This window comes from Chanodichthys erythropterus, chromosome 3 (assembly GCF_024489055.1).
Source record: "Chanodichthys erythropterus isolate Z2021 chromosome 3, ASM2448905v1, whole genome shotgun sequence".
Lineage (NCBI taxonomy): Eukaryota > Metazoa > Chordata > Actinopteri > Cypriniformes > Xenocyprididae > Chanodichthys > Chanodichthys erythropterus.
Window position 1 is genome coordinate 61838420 of NC_090223.1, and position 16224 is coordinate 61854643.

Genomic DNA, 16224 nt, shown 5'->3' on the forward strand with positions numbered 1-16224 from the left:
GCAGAGATAACTGCATTAATATTAACCATATAAACAACAAACAGCGAAAAAAAAAATATAGATTTTTGTCAAATAATCCTTTATTTAATTTTTTTTAAATTATCATTAGTGATGCACCTATTTTGATTTTTCATGCCAATAGAAGCAAATTGGCCAATTCTGATACTGTTTGCAGATTTTTTTTAAAGCAAATTTATTTGTTGTTTATTTGTTCAAAAAATATGTGTAGCTCTTTGATATTAGAGGCAAACACTGCATTTTTATCACAATCCCAACAAAGATGTTATGAACATGAGCAGTTGTTTTTCATTTAAATTATTGTATAATTTCAAGATTATCAGCAAAAACAGCATGGTCTGACTTCAGCTTTGAGAAATCATGCTACATAAGACACCAGCACAAAACACAATCAGCAGACGGACTGAATGAAATGTAAATTCACTCTCTGACAGTAGGTGGCGCTTATGGAACAGCAGCGATATTGCGTTTCCATGGTTACCACTATATACAAAGCCGCGCTAGGCTGGAGATAAGAGGAAAAGTCATCAAAACTTTTCTGAAGACAGTTCCCCTCAGAGATACATTCATCAACCCCAATTTGATATTTTGGTATTTCCCAGAATTCGGGCCTATTTCTGTCCACAGGGTGTAATTTTATTAAAAACTAATTAAATCTAATAAATTTTAGCACCACTAATTAGTATAAACAACAACAAGCCTAGACTTTTTTATGGCTGCTCTTACTAATGATTTTAACACTTTTTTTTGGTGTTTTGTGGTACATTATCTGTTTTGGTGTTGTCCGCCACCAGAGTTTTCATGTCATGCCATATGTCAAACATTATTTATCACAAATAAATAAATAAAAAATGCATATGAATTAAATGTTACCTGAACTAATAAACTACATGCACAGATTAAGCATATGTAACCCACCACAAGTGGGTGAATAACTGGCCACAGGCTGTAGTAAGAATGTTGTACAAGCTTTTATTCAAAATACCAAATTTTGTATAAAAACAATTAGATGTTTAAAACACGAGTACACATCATTCAGCAAGGAGAAAGAACAAAAACAAAACAAATTTATGACAAACCACAGGGCTCCAACAGGGCACAACTATATGCGTGTAGAAAAAAATATAGCCACTACTTGCAATGCACACTCTAAATACAGTACAAAAATCCACAGCACTCAAAAGTATAAATAAGTCACCAGGAACCACAGAAGAATGCCCACCACCTCACCAGTGCCAGTCACACCCTTGGAGGAGACCCTGCAGCTGCCATGGAAGTAAGATGAAAAACTAAACAGAAAACGGTATCAATTGAAAGTACACAATAATATAAATACACAACATCCAAAGGAAAATGAGGGTAATTCACCAAAAATAAATCAAATAGTAACAATAGCCGTGCTAGTCCTGCAAAATAAAAACCTTTTATTAATAACTGAAATACACATTTGCATGAATCAAATTATTTAATCTAATCAAATACCTTTAAATTAACTGGATTAAAGAAAAGAAAAAGAAAAGGAATACATCAACCACACGGTTCTTCTTTAAAAAAGGAACCTACAAAAACTTTCATGAAAACAAATAAAATAAAACATACAAATAAACAAATAAAATGCAGACATATAAATGAAATAAACTAAATGGTATTTTGTCATCGACTAATTCGCTCTCACTCATTCAACACTCTGAGGACTGCATCACCAGGCCAATCACCATCAACACACAAGGACTTCTGAAATGCAGATAAAAGATAAAACGACTTTCTGCCCACCCAAATTAACCTACTATTATCCTTGCATAAACCAATTACCTTGATAAAACAAATATATACGACTGCCTTATGCCCCGCGTTCAAAAATCACATAAAGGTGACCTAGAAACAAACAATTATAAGCATGAGCAGCATGAGGCAATATAAGGGTCTCGTTGCTCAAAACAGGAACAGCCCTCAGTTACATTAAATTAACTATTAAGAACAACATTACCTGATGCAAGCTCACACTTATTTCCAGGTTCAATGAATGAATGAAACGAAGACGCGCTATACTTCCGTGCGTCTATTTATAGCGCGCCAACTCTTGCCGCGTTCCAGGCAACCCGTAACTCGTGTTTTTCCAACCTTCTACCCGTGAAAGTGGACTGGAACAGCAGTCAAAGCCGTGACTTCCCACCCGTGAACTCGTACTAGATCGATGCACTCCCAGTTACGGGTTCTGACGTCACATAGCCCGCGAAACAACAATGGCAGCCTCTACGGATGCAGCGTTTATGCAAGTGCACGGTAAAATAAAAGGTATAACAGCTTCTCTTGCCTTATGCGCCGTTTTCCTCTTCTGTTTCCCTCAGATAAGCAAGGAGTAAGCACCTTTGGTGATATATAATTGTTAATGAGCATAAGCCCCGTATGGTCTGCCATGTTGGTTTGTTTATACTTTTAAGCAGTTTGGCCTGATTTTCCTGGAACGCTACAAAGTCGTGAGTCGTGATTTGAAGTCGTGACTTATGAGCCCAAAAACCTGCCTGGAACGCAGCATACGTAATGACGCAATTCTTAGAATTGTCCCAAAGACTATTGGGAGTTGTAGTCCCCAAGGTCAGCCGGTTACACATATATATGCATTTTGTACTTTATTTTGCTTAATTTCTACCTGTCCCATGGTTTAGCCGTCATTACCAACACGCTCTGCATAAAGGCACTTTCCTACTTTTTTCCATCAAAAGTTTATTTGGTAGCCATGGTAACCTAATTTCACAGTGGAGCACATGGATTTCAAGCTGCAAGACTGATGCCTTGATGTCCAGAAAAGTAAGTAAATCTACTCTTTATTCTTTGTGTTGGGCATGTACACTTATTATGTGTCATTACCATATGTGTTGTATTTCTGTATTTTTAAACATTTTTGGATTATTTTTATCACTTTAATAGTTTAAATGGTGTACATTACATGTAGAAAGCTAGCTACACTTGCTAAGTCATCATCTTTGCTAGTAAGGCTAGTTTTTTTACAAAAGTGTCATTACCAGCACAGTCATTACCAGCACATTACAGCTTGTGCTGGTAATGACAAGTTGTGGTGGTGATGACGGCAGATACATTAAACATACTGTTCTTTAAAGAATTTATGTTGAATACGTTATCTTAAATGAATTAATATACATTTACCAATTAAAAGTCACTATATTTTAAATTAAGTAATGCATTTGTTTTTAGAATACTAAATTAATTCATTATAATTGTTGTGTTTAGGTGTGACATGGCTCCAAAAGCAGCTGCCCAAAGGTCCAAATCTTACAGAAAACGTCTGAAAGATGATCCTGAGAAGTATGCACGGATGTGCTGGCTGTACCATTAATCGGTGACGTCACTTACATGAAGTGCGAAAATGAACAAACCATTTCAAACACGATTTGATCTCTAGTGGTAAACAAATATTGATAAAAATTGTTCTGTAATTTCAGGGACGACAGAAAACCCCCTCCATCAAAGGGGAAATTCCAAAGTTTGCAGCATTTCTGGAGGAAACCACTGAGGAAACACAGGTGAACTGAGAAAGCTCATTAAATACTTTAATATGCATTTATTTCGCAATATATTTTACCTATGTCACCATGCATCTGCAGTTTTCTTTTGTAAAATTATTCTTAATTTATTAGTTAAGAAGGCTTTGACATCCAAACGTAAGTGACACTGTATGTACAATAGTGAATTCTAATACTAAAAATATAAATTCTGTTAACTCAAGAAATTATTTTTTAATATTATGTATATTATTCTTTCCACCTCTGCTCTAGCTTGGTTCCTTGTAATAAACCTGTAATAAATGTGGTTGGCTCTGTGATAAATTGCATGTTATGTTCCTAGATCCTTCCATACTGATGGCCTGCTGCACCCCAGCAGAGCTGAGCGACCTCCTGTCAAAGGCCATGAACCACATGACTATAGTAAGCAAAACCTCAATCATTCAGTACACTACTGTTGAAAAGTTGTGGGTCTGTAAGATTTTTACGTGTTTTTGAAAGAAATCTCACATTTTAAAATCAGTAACCCCAGGTTGTTTCAGTGAGGTTGTCTTTGAAAGGCCTGTAGGCTAAATAATCAGCTAAATGAGGTAACATAGATGACAAGTATAATGTTATAATGCTTGTAGTTATAATCATTTATTTAACTATTATGATAACAGGATATCATGGTCGTTAATTTATTTTATTGTATTTCTCTAGGTCTGTTTTGAGTTATGTTTTCAAGTGAAGAGACGCCATACTGTTCCACTCAAAGGTATTTATTTATTTGTATACGTGCATGTATTTTTCACTGATATATTCTTAAAATCATACAAATATTATTTTTGTTCCTTTCAGTTTTTGTAGAGTTAACAAGTGTCAGCGAAGTTTTATCAATGTTCTGTGTAAACAGTTAGGAAGCAGTTAGCTTTGTGTTAGCTGACTTGGATGCTTAGCTTAGCTAAGTTAACTAATGTTGTTATTATCTCCAAGTATAGGAAAATTCATTAACTTACTTTTGTATTATTAAATATTAAATTTGATGCAAACATGTCTATTTTTTTATACAGTATAACAAAAAAATTGTAACATTTGCTCAATATTAGGCCTACAATTTTTTTGCTGTTTTTTGCATTTTTCAACATGTTCTGTTGAAATGTTTTGCTTAGGTGTATTTATGTCAGACAGTCAGTAAAAATGTGAGGAAAATTAAGAGAAAGGCAGCAGATATAGCATCCTTCTTCAGGAAGAGTAGCAAGCAGCAGCCAAATGACTCTAAGACACAGGAGAATAATAGGCAGGATGAAAGAGAGAAAGAACAGACTGACCCAGAGAGTGAGGGAGAAGAATCTCCAGAGAGCAAAAGCCCAAGAGAAATGTTAGGTATACCTCCACTCACACACTTGACTATTTAACTAACATTATATGTTTAAATACAAGAAGTGAATGTGTAATAGAATTTAAAAAGCTATTTTTTGTTCTGTCACCATTTCCTTTTGTTCTAGACATTTCCACATCAAGAGCCGATGTCCCTGTCCAGCCACACCTTAAAGTCTTTCCCATGACTCTCCAGGGTGACAGACGAAGAAACTTTCAAGCCTCATGGTACAGTTTACACCCATGGATACAATACTCCCAGTGCCAGTGTTTCGCTTGTAGAAACTTTGGCCTTGTAAACACAGATTCAGTGTTTACGTCTGATGTGGGATATAAGAATTGGAAAAAGGCCACTTTCAAAGACAGTGGATTTGCTGTACATGCAAAGTCTGAGGCACACATAAATGCAATGATGGCTTGGAAAGAATTTGAAAGAAGAAAAAAGACTGATTCATCTTTAATGACTCTTTTGAATAAGGATCACAAAAAGCAAATACAGGAAAATCACACATACATAAAAACTGTAGCAGAAGTCTTGCTTTTAACTGCAACCCAGAATATATCCCAGAGGGGTCACAGGGAGACAGCTGACGCAGACAACAAGGGAAACTTTTTAGAAATATTAAATGTCATTGCCAAACACGACCCAACCGTTAAAAAGAAATTGTCTGGGAATCAAAATGCGAAATACACAAGTCATATTCAAAATGAAATTTTGGACACACTGGCAGAAATGGTGCGTGTCTCCATCATAAATGAGGTCAAGGAAAGTGAGGTGTTTGCCATTATGGCTGATGAAACTAAAGATACCAAAAAAAAGAACAGATATTTTTGGTGCTAAGATACTATTACCAAGGAGCAGTTAAGGAAAGCTTCTTGCACTGCAGGACTGACAGAAAAAATAATCCATATTCTTGAAAGATATGGCCTAAACTATCAGAGTAACCTGGTTGGACAAGCCTATGATGGTGCCTCTGTAATGAGTGGCAAGCACTCTGGCATTCAGTCTCGTATTAAGGAGGTGGCCAAGCAGGCATTTTATGTACATTGCAATGCCCATTGCCTTAATTTAATGTTAGTTGACACTGAAAGCAGTCCCCTAAGCTGAATGTTTCTTTACAGTTTTGCAGAGACTGTATTCATTTATGTCTGGCTCCTATGTTCATAACAAATGGCTTAATGTACAGAAAGAAATGTATGACCCAGGGAGCTGCAAAAATGAAGTGACACAAGGTGGGCTTGTCATTATATGGCTTGCAATACTGTACTCAAACGATTACCTGCTGTGATTCGTGTGCTAGAGGAAATGTCTGAAGAAAACAGTGGAGAAAGAATGGTTGATGCTCGTGGACTTCTTGCTCAAATTGACCTGGAATTCATTGGTCTTTTAGTGACCTTTACTGAGCTCTTTGGTGACACAAGATGTCTCTCTGATACTCTTCAATCTCCATCTCTTGATTTGGGTTCAGCCCTTGATCTAATCGAAGCTCTTATGTGTCATTTTCATGATTACAGGGATGAATCCTACTTTGAAGGACTCTGGAAAAATGTCCTTAACACTGCTGAACAATGCAACATTGAAACAGAGCCAGCTCCAAAAAGAAAGACTAAACAGAGCTCAAAGCTCCATGGATATGTTACAATGTCCCAATTGGCTGACCGTTCTGAAAGTACTAAAGACACTTTTCGCACCAGTATATTCTACCCTGTTCTTGATAATATGCTGAGTGAGTTAAACGGACGATTCTCAAAACCAAACTGTGAAATTATGATGGGACTACAAGCTCTGAACCCCTCTAGTGCAACATTTTGCCAGGAGGAATCACTTTTTCCATTTGTGTCTATCTATTCATGCAACATCAATGACCTAAGACATGAGCTTCACCAAATGAAACGCATTTTGGAGAGAAAAGTGCAAGCTGGCATACTTAAGCCGACAAGCATTGTCAATTTAACTGTGCTCATTGAGCCCTTTAAAGAAGTTTTCCACGAGCTGTTTCGATTATGCAAAATTGCTGTGTCCACTCCTGTGAGTACAGCTGAGTGTGAACATAGCTTCTCTACTTTAAAACTGGTAAAGAGTTACCTTTGATCTACTATGAACGATGACAGACTGAGCAATCTAGGTGTATTAAGCGTGGAGTCCTCAAAAGCCAAGTCTCTAAACCTCGATGATTTTGTACATTTGTTTGCATTGAACCACAAAAATCGCCGAATCCAACTGATGTAACATGTTTGTACTTGTGCATGGATTTTAGAAACCGCTTGCAAGTTTGCTTAATTTTCATAGTTGGCACTTGAAATAAAATAACTTTGGTACAAAACTGACATGATTTTCTGGTCCTTTTTAAATAGTTCTTTTATTCAGCTTTGGGAGATATGTATTTTGTTTTAAAAGGTAATTTCCTAAGTTGTACAGTATTTATTGTGTATTACAGTATTATTACAATACTTTTAAAAAAGTGTTTTAAGGTTGGACGTGTATCTTGTCTGTTTGCATAATGAGGTTTTCTGTGCCACCCCAGAGAAACTGCTGGCCCCTGCCTGGCCACCCCTATGAAAATTCCCTGGCTCCACCACTGCCCTGTTCTCCACTTGTTCTCCTCACACAACAGCTCAGTTTGTCTCTTTTGACCGTTATTCTGTCTAATCCTGGCCTGTCCCTGCTCTCTTGACCACATTGCAGGCTAATTGTATGGCTGTGGTTATTTATACGAGTATGAATAAACATTACAATTTCCTCAGCGTCCGAACTGTCATTGCGATCCATTGTTTTCCTATAGTTTATATTGATCGCGTTCCCTTCAGTGACGTCACGTCCGATTTGGCATTTTTCAGATGCGGAAGTAAAATTCTCTCACAAAAACGACTCCAGAAGCCTATGTAGCGTATTTATATGTGTTTTTTCAAGAAAATCTATTTCATACATTATTTTTCTATACATTGAATCACTGAAGCTCTAACCTGCAATATGCCCTTTAAAAAAAGGATTAATAGCTTGTCTTGATGTATTCTTAATGTACAAATGCATAAAGAAAAACAAGAACTGATGAAAAGAAATCCTTGTTCATTTGAAATGTCTGCATTGTTTTCACAAGAAATTTAAGGTCTGGCTGTTGTTCACTGGCTGATGAGAGTTTGTCCGTAAGACGAAAACATTGCACTTTTTTATAGTCTTTTTATACTCCATTGCACCTTTTTAACACTTTTTATAGCACCTATTTATACTGAGAGAATAAATGTTTTATTATTTGTATTATTATTACCTACCTTTTAATTTGGTCAGAATCCAAAAATCTTTTTTTTTTATTTTTTTTTTTTAATGTTCAATCACAATTGCATGAATTATCTAATTATAACCAACGTTGTAAACATGATAAATAAGATATTCTCCGTGAGCTCAATGATGTGATGACAGATCTGTAATGGGAGCCCTTCTGCTTGCTTTCTGTTTATAACACATTGACATTAAGAATAAAAGGTTTGTTTTTCATGCTGTTCGGCAACTTACACACTGCAAAGTTTGTGGAATGTCAACTGCAAAAATAAGGTTACTTTGTTTTTTACTTGCGCGCACAGTCTCGAGCTTGTCTAGTCTTTTTCGCTCAAATAGTTACAATAAAATGTCTTTGTACTTTAGATACAATTAGATATAAAATGTCTTTTTGTACTTTGTAAATTAGAGTTGCTGGTATCTTTTAATCCCCTCAAATGAGCGCTCTTCAACACGGTCGGCTATTGTGTTTTTTGTTACTCTTGTTCTGTCTTCTCCGTTTCTTTTCAGACTGAAACAACAGCCCGTTTCAGTGCTGACACCTTGTGGACAAACTAAATTAGTGCAAAAACTATTCAATGCGCGCATGCAAAGTACTTTCAGTTTAAATTGTTCTTTGTGGTTAGAAAAACTGTGCTGCACGCGTACACTAGACGCATTCTCTGCTGATGATTACAGCATCACGCGCACTGTACTACCCTAGTGTGCATATAAAAAAAACGAAGTAATATTCACACAAATTATAATAAAAATACATTTATATGTAGCATGATGCGGGCCACAAATTTAATGCTGACGGACCTGATGCGGCCCGTGGGCCGCCTGTTGATACCCCTGATCTAGAGAGTCCAGAGAATTGTACTGTACTGGTTTTATTGAGGTTGAGCAAAAAGCCAGGACTAGTTTGCAAAAGTTTTTTTTACATAATCGTGGATATTTAATGAATGATTTGATTGACAGCAGTGGTTCTTGAGGCAAATGTTTTCAGTAAGATATTTTTTGTATGTGTGAAACACCACATAATTACAGAGGCATAAAACTCGTTAGCGCCACCAAGAGGCCAATTATTTCAAAATTCTCACAGACCTCTAGGACCAGGGGCCGGTTGCATAAATCTATTTAAGACTAGTCTTACAAGTTAGTCGTCTATTTTTTTTCTTTAAGACTGGTATTTACTTTTTAAGTCGGTTGCATAAAATTTTAGATTGGTCTAATTTGAGACAAAAAAGTAAGACTGGTTCCCCCTTGGCTAACTTTCTCTTACAATCTATGTTGCCATAGAAACAAACTGTCAAAAGAAAAATATGCTCTAGATTCACAAAAGTGGCCCAACTTTGTCTTGCGGTATGGCAAATTTTAATCTTTGGTTTTATGAAAGGGCAATAAGAAGAGAAAGAGTTTTCAAAGACCGTTCAAACCCATTGGAAGTACTTTGTGAAAAGGAACTGCTGGAGAAACTAAGATTTCCAAGACATACAATACAAGAACTAGCAATTGACTTGGCGGAGCATCTGAGGCCTGAAACTTCAAGAAATTTTAGCATCCCTCCACTGCTACAAGTATTTCTAGCTCTACGTTTCTTTGCCACAGGATGTTTTATAAATGCAGCTGCAGACTTAATTGGGGTACATAAGTCTACAGCATCAAGAATTATTCATCGGGTTGCTCATGCACTGTCAGGCAGACTTCCACTTTATCCGACTGATGTCTCTACCTTGAACAAGGTGAAGGCAGATTTTTTCAACATTGCTGGATTTCCAAATGTTGTAGGAGCCATTGATGGAACACACATTAGGATTCAAGCACCTTCAACTCATGAGCCATTGTTTGTTAATAGGAAAGGCTACCACAGTATTAATGTGCAGGCAATTTGTGATGCCAAACTGAGAGTGCTCAACTGTGTCGCTCGTTGGCCAGGATCAACCCATGACTCAAGAATTTTAGTGAATTCCCAAATTCATGATGCATTTGAGAGAGGAGAATTGCAGGGTGTGCTCTTGGGTGACTCTGGTTATCCACTAAAACCCTGGCTTCTAACACCCTTCTTGAACCCAGTCAGTGTGCCTCAAACTCGGTACAACACAGCCCATGCCAAAACAAGAAATGTTATTGAAAGGTGTTTTGGAGTCCTGAAACGAAGATTTCATTGTCTGCATTTAGAGCTCAAAATGAAACCAGAAAGAGTCTGCAACATAATCTGTGCATGTGTTGTTTTGCACAACATGGCAAGGTAATAAGTTTTTAACTGTAATTAAAACACCTAGCTACATATTCCCCAATGATTATAAATTACATGAGAAAAAGATCACTTTCCTTTTAATAGAAATCTTGCACTCCCAGACATGGAGGATGACCCAATTTTTGAAGAACCCACTTTGGAGATCGCAGAGGCAGGAGATGAAGATGGAACTGGGCGTTACATTCGACAAATGATTGTAGAAAACATTTTCTCAGTTTGACTGAGAAAAATGGAAGAATTGATAACTTTTAAATGAATTGGACATATTATAATTTATTCATTGAGAATCAATACACAATATTTGATGCATAGTATCAGTAAAAACAGCTGAAATACTATATAATCTTTAAATTACAACTACATTAACTTTCACTAAAATACTTAAAATCTCTTAAATATATCTAAAGATTCTGTATGTAAACATTACATAAGAAGTAAATTCAAAATTAAATAACTGGAATTATTAAATACAATTATTTGACTAGTTCTTGGACATGAACTATAGATCTCAACGACCATTGTCCAAGTTTTTGTAGCTCCAACTTTAGCTTAGTTTTTTCTAATTCTAGTTTTTCTATTTCTAATTTTAGTTTAGTCTCTTCCAGTGTTAATATTTCATATTGCTTTTCAAGTATATTGTTCATGGTTATCTTGCTTGTAGTGTCTTTCTGTGTGTCTGTGTCTGAGCCATGTCCCACAGGTGCCATTTGGGTGCTGTCCAAATCATCTTCTTTACAAAAAAACAAACAAACAAACAAAAACAACAACATTAGCAAAATTAGAAAGTTTTGTTGTACTTTTTTCTTCTGCAAAAATGCACTACATACTGCATACTACTTACTACATACTAAAGTTTACTTGTAGTTCACTAATTTTAGAAAAAAAAAACTTTTTACACACACGTTTACTTAGCTATCTAAATGGAGACACTGCATAAACTTCTTTTGTTTTTAGAAATAGATAGTTAAACATGTTATAACTATATAACCCACACCCTAAATCTACCCATCACAGAAAATGTTCTGCATTTTTACAAATTACATTTTTTTATAGCCTATATTGACAAAAAAAATAATATAGACCTATTGACAAAAGTAGTCTTTGATTATATAACCTATAATCTGAAAACACTGTCCTCAGCAAATAGTGATTGCATAAGCACTAACGTTACAATGGCATTACAAGCTACTTTCCCTGATCTGTGTCCACTTATTATTTTAAACACTGTTAATCTGTTTTTAACTTAAAAACTACATCATTGTAAGGCATAATAGAGGATTAACTAACTTGGTAACTTATAACTCGCGGTTTAAAGACTGTAAGCATAACTTTACCTTCGCTTTGTGTTGTTTGGTCCTGGCTCGTCACAGGCGCTTCATTGTTTTCAGGGACCAATGTTAAAATCACCTCGCAGTCTACTAGACGGTAAAAATTGGTACTCAACCCAAAACAGTACAGTTTTTTTTTTTTTTTTTTAAATCAAGCAAAAACAATAACTATCGAAACATTGTTACTCACGAGACTGTTGAAGCGGAACTGATGCGACAGCGGTATCCTCCCCCGCTGCAGGTAACGTCCGCCCGGATACTCCGCTCTCCCTCCCCCCGGGGATTCCCCAAAACATCGGAGATTCCTCTCCATATATTTCATTTATCATTTCCGTTGTCCTTTTCAATTTAGGATTTGGTCCCCCACCTGTTGCAGGGTTTTTTCGCTTGAATATTTCCTTTTTTGCCTCTTGGACCATATTTTTAAAACGTTTCTGAACGTCTTTGACGGATCGCGAGACAGACGGGTTTACGCTGTTAACTTTTTCAGTTATTGTTGTCCACGCCTTGTTTTTTTTGCTATTGGCATTGTAGTCGCTAAATTTATTCATTAAAGTGGATTTGGAAGCATTGTATTCCTCCAAAATACAAATATTTTCAGCGAAGGAAAATTGTGACGAGCGCCCACTGTCGGCCATTTTGTTTAAGTTGTTCAGCGTCTTATTTTTCCCACAAAGCAATGCAATATAGACAGTCTTACTTAAGACTGCTGTGTGCTTATTTTATGCAACGATCTTTCTTCAGTGACTTTAGTTAGTCAGACTATTTCTAAGCCATTATCTTAAGATCCGGCCCCAGGAGTCAAACATACCCACCAAGTTTTGTTCCGATTGGTCTCCATTAACCTTGTCTAATAGGTGCTCAAAACTCATTGGCCAATGGTGGCCATATTTTTTGAGATATACCAATGTCCTTATAGACAATCATGGGAACTCAGACAAAGACATTGCAGACCAATTTTCAAGGCGATTGGATTAACCGTTGTGTAGTTAGAGCTGTTTGGGTTCAATAATTGTGAATTTTGTTGATTATGTAAAATATTCAGTGTAGAATAATGTGTTATGAGTTTAAAGAAATTGAAGTACACAGTTTTGGTATTTGTAGATGTTTGTGTGTTATCAGTAGTAGCTATTGATATTTTTGTGTGTATGGGTGTGATAGTGGATGTGTGTGTAGTGGTCAGTGTGGTGTTGTCATTGAATTTCCTGCTAGACAAATTTGTGAAGCAGTATGCTCTTCCTACCTCAAGTAACTATTTATGAGTCCCAGAAGGACAGTGGGATCGTTCCTGTTGTGTCTGCCAGGCAGCAGGTCTTCAGCTCACAATCGTTGTCACGTATTGTGACAGTAGTGGTTGAAATGTCCATTGTGTGGACAGATCCAAAAAAGTTACTTGTTTGGACAAAAGAGGATTTATTTGTGGTGTAAATATAATTTATTCTGAAGCAATATTCTCAGTAGTGTCCCATCAACTTTTACATTTACTTAAATCTGCATATTTGTGATATTTAACCCAAGGGCTTTTTTTTTTTTCAGTTATATGCAATTGCTCTTTTAAAAATATAATTGAACATTACTTGAGTATACTTCATAAATTGAACTTGACATATACTTTTTTTGTAAAGGATGGCTTCTCAGTGGAGGAAGACCTATCAGTTACTGGTGTACTTTGGGTCATCCAAGAAGGGATACCCGGCCTCTAAACAAACAATCAGAAACTGGACTGTGGAGACAATTTCTACATCTTATGAGTTGAGCATCTGCCTTCACCTCTATTGGTAAGGGCTCAATTCACAAGATATATGGCAACTTCTAAAGCCTTATTGTCAGGGGTCTCCCTTCAGAAAGTATTTGATGCTGTGGAATGGTCCTCCTCAAACACCTGGACCCTCCTTCTACACCTGACGCTCAAGTGCTCTCGTCCTGAGTTGTGCCTGTACAGTTTCACTCAAGGACAGAAATTAGTCAGTATAACACAGTGGGCATCTCCTTCCACATAGTGTCATCATTTGATGCAGCATAAGTTCTCTCGAAAGGGAACATCTCAGGTTATGACTGTAACCTTTGTTCACTGAGAAGGGAACAAGACGCTGAGTCCCTTTGGCATACTTCATGAATGCCTGTAGGGTCTTGCTTCTAATATCTACCAGCTTCCCTATGTGGCATCTGTGGTGCACGGTCACACGTCATATGGTGATGCGGCACCAAACAGATTTGGACTAGTTGTGCAGCACACGTGACCTACAACATGCATAAACCACTTTCTAATAGTTTGGACCAGATCCAAAGTCTACGTTCGCTCTTGAGCTAGCGTTGCAGCAAGACAAGGGAAATGACGACAGGAGACAGAATTATAACTGAAAAGGTAAGTAATTTTTCTTTTCTATTTCTTTGTACTAAATTGTTTCATTGGGGGAAAAAACAACAACTGGAAAAACCCCAAAATGACAGCAAAAAATAAAAAACAGAAAAACAACAACAATAATACAATCCACAAAAGAACCCTTTTTGATGAACTCTTGAAATAAAGCTTGTTATACTCCTGTGACACTTTGTGAGTTATTTAATTATGTAGTTGATTATATAATATTTATATATATATTATAAATTATTATATTATATTAGTTTATTTCATATTTTATTATATTATAGTAGTTTAGTTATTTAATTAGTCTGTTATTCTTTAATTAGCTTTAGTATTCTTAATTTACTCAGTTTAATTTCCAAATCGGTTTGGTTTATAGCTATGTATCTTTAAACACCCTTTTCTTCTTTCCCATATAAAATGGTAACCAATTCAATAACCTTTGTGTTTTCTTTTCAGAACAATTCCAATAAAAAGAAATAACAGAAAATGGGACAATGTTCAAGAAAAATGTCCGATGACACAGAATCAGAGTCCTTTTCAATCAGTTGTCTTTGCTGGAAATGACTCAATCAAATTAAACAGGACTTTAGCTCAGTGTCCTGTTTCAGTGTTCAGTAAAGAACACAGATAAGCAACTCCAAGATGAGAAAAAATTGGGAAAAGGGAAAAAAAGGAAAAACAGTTCCTTTTCACAGAATAGGTATGATCCTACCACTTTGAAGAAACAACTGAAATGTTGTCCAAGCTCGAGAAAACCAGGTTGGCCCGCCAGTTTCCACCAATGTTGAGCACTCCTCGTTGTTGGCAGAAACGGTTCTAACTTAGAACTCCAAGAAACTCATTCAGTTTCAAAGAGATGCAGAAGGACCGGAACATCAAGAGAGAAAAAAGGAAAAAAGCAAAACAAACAAACAAACAAAAACCCAACCTTGAAAAGACAAGGCAGAAAAATCACAATTAATTCCCATTTATCAGCATTAAATGATCATTTTCAGCACAATAAATGCTCTAAAATGCATCAATACATGTTTCTCAACACTTATTTCTCTCTTTTATCACATTTCTTAACATAAATATAACTATATTAATGAAGAATACCGTCTTAGGAGTGACGTATGTGCATTCAATTAGCTTGTAGCTCGTAGCACGTGGCCCGCATGGTTAGCAAAAACTCCACGTGAGCTACATTACACTCATCACGCTCATAAAGTTAGAAAATGGATATAAACACTTTTAAACAGCAAATAAACAGCTAATTTAAGTAATGAATTCACATATTAACTCATTTCTCTACATATTTCACAAAAAAACATACATCATAGTATCATTTAAAAACACTTGACTCACAAAAGACTGGAAAATTGCAGAAATCATGGCCAAATATGGTGATTCATGAGCACACTTACCAAGGATAAATCGACAGAGATCAGAAATAATATCGATGTATCAAAGAAATCTGATCTGTGCAGTTTTCGGCGGACGAATCAGCTCAACTTCTCTCTTAATCTTTATGGATTTTAGAACTGTGATTATCAAAAGCATCACTGCTCAATCGGCCATTTCACTTCACTCCGTGACGAGAGACTGTTCATCTCTGCTCAGCGCGAGAGATGACGCAACACACTAAGGCAGAGCTATTCTTAATTGTTTAATTTAATTATGTTTTCAATTTGTGATATTTTCTATATTTCTTCAACAATAGGCTATTCAATTTTTTAAACATTAAAATCAATAAAATTGTTTTCATGTGCATTTTAATTTCTTCCTCTCTTTTTTACAGGTCTGACATGGGCTATAGTAACCTAGTTTACAGTTGCATACGTGCTTCAGATGCAGTCACGCAGAGTCATTCCCCATAGTGTCCTCATTCAACGCCTCTCATTTCCTCCTGAGGGAACAAAGGTTACAATCGTAACCCAAAACATATTTGCAGTCTAAAGTCTTTTGGACAGTTTAAACAATTACGCAAGTTGTCTTTAAATCTAAGAGAACATTAATTCAGATGATTCAGTACATTGCTAGAAACCGAGAGCAGAATAATGTTGATTTTTATAACAGTTTTAATGCTCAATGTGTGGGCCATATCGGCAGATGATGACTTTCACCAAACATAAACA

The 16224-nt window shown here is 36.1% G+C and overlaps 1 protein-coding gene, 1 long non-coding RNA gene and 1 pseudogene across 2 annotated transcripts; 1 reads left to right on the top strand and 2 right to left on the bottom strand.

The window, feature by feature from the left end:
* LOC137007702 (uncharacterized) overlaps positions 1 to 16224 on the bottom strand; it is a 1237067-nt pseudogene that overhangs the window by 496704 nt on the left and 724139 nt on the right.
* On the top strand, positions 9519 to 10631 carry LOC137014191 (putative nuclease HARBI1). The gene is made up of 2 exons (XM_067378379.1): positions 9519 to 10402; positions 10496 to 10631. Exons 1-2 carry the CDS (start codon positions 9519 to 9521, stop codon positions 10629 to 10631), a joined length of 1020 nt encoding a protein of 339 aa, XP_067234480.1.
* LOC137007822 (uncharacterized) lies at positions 10955 to 12047 on the bottom strand. Its single transcript, XR_010892672.1, has 3 exons — positions 11930 to 12047; positions 11746 to 11829; positions 10955 to 11141 (listed from the first exon to the last, which is right to left on the bottom strand). It is a non-coding gene; the product is annotated as an uncharacterized lncRNA (long non-coding RNA).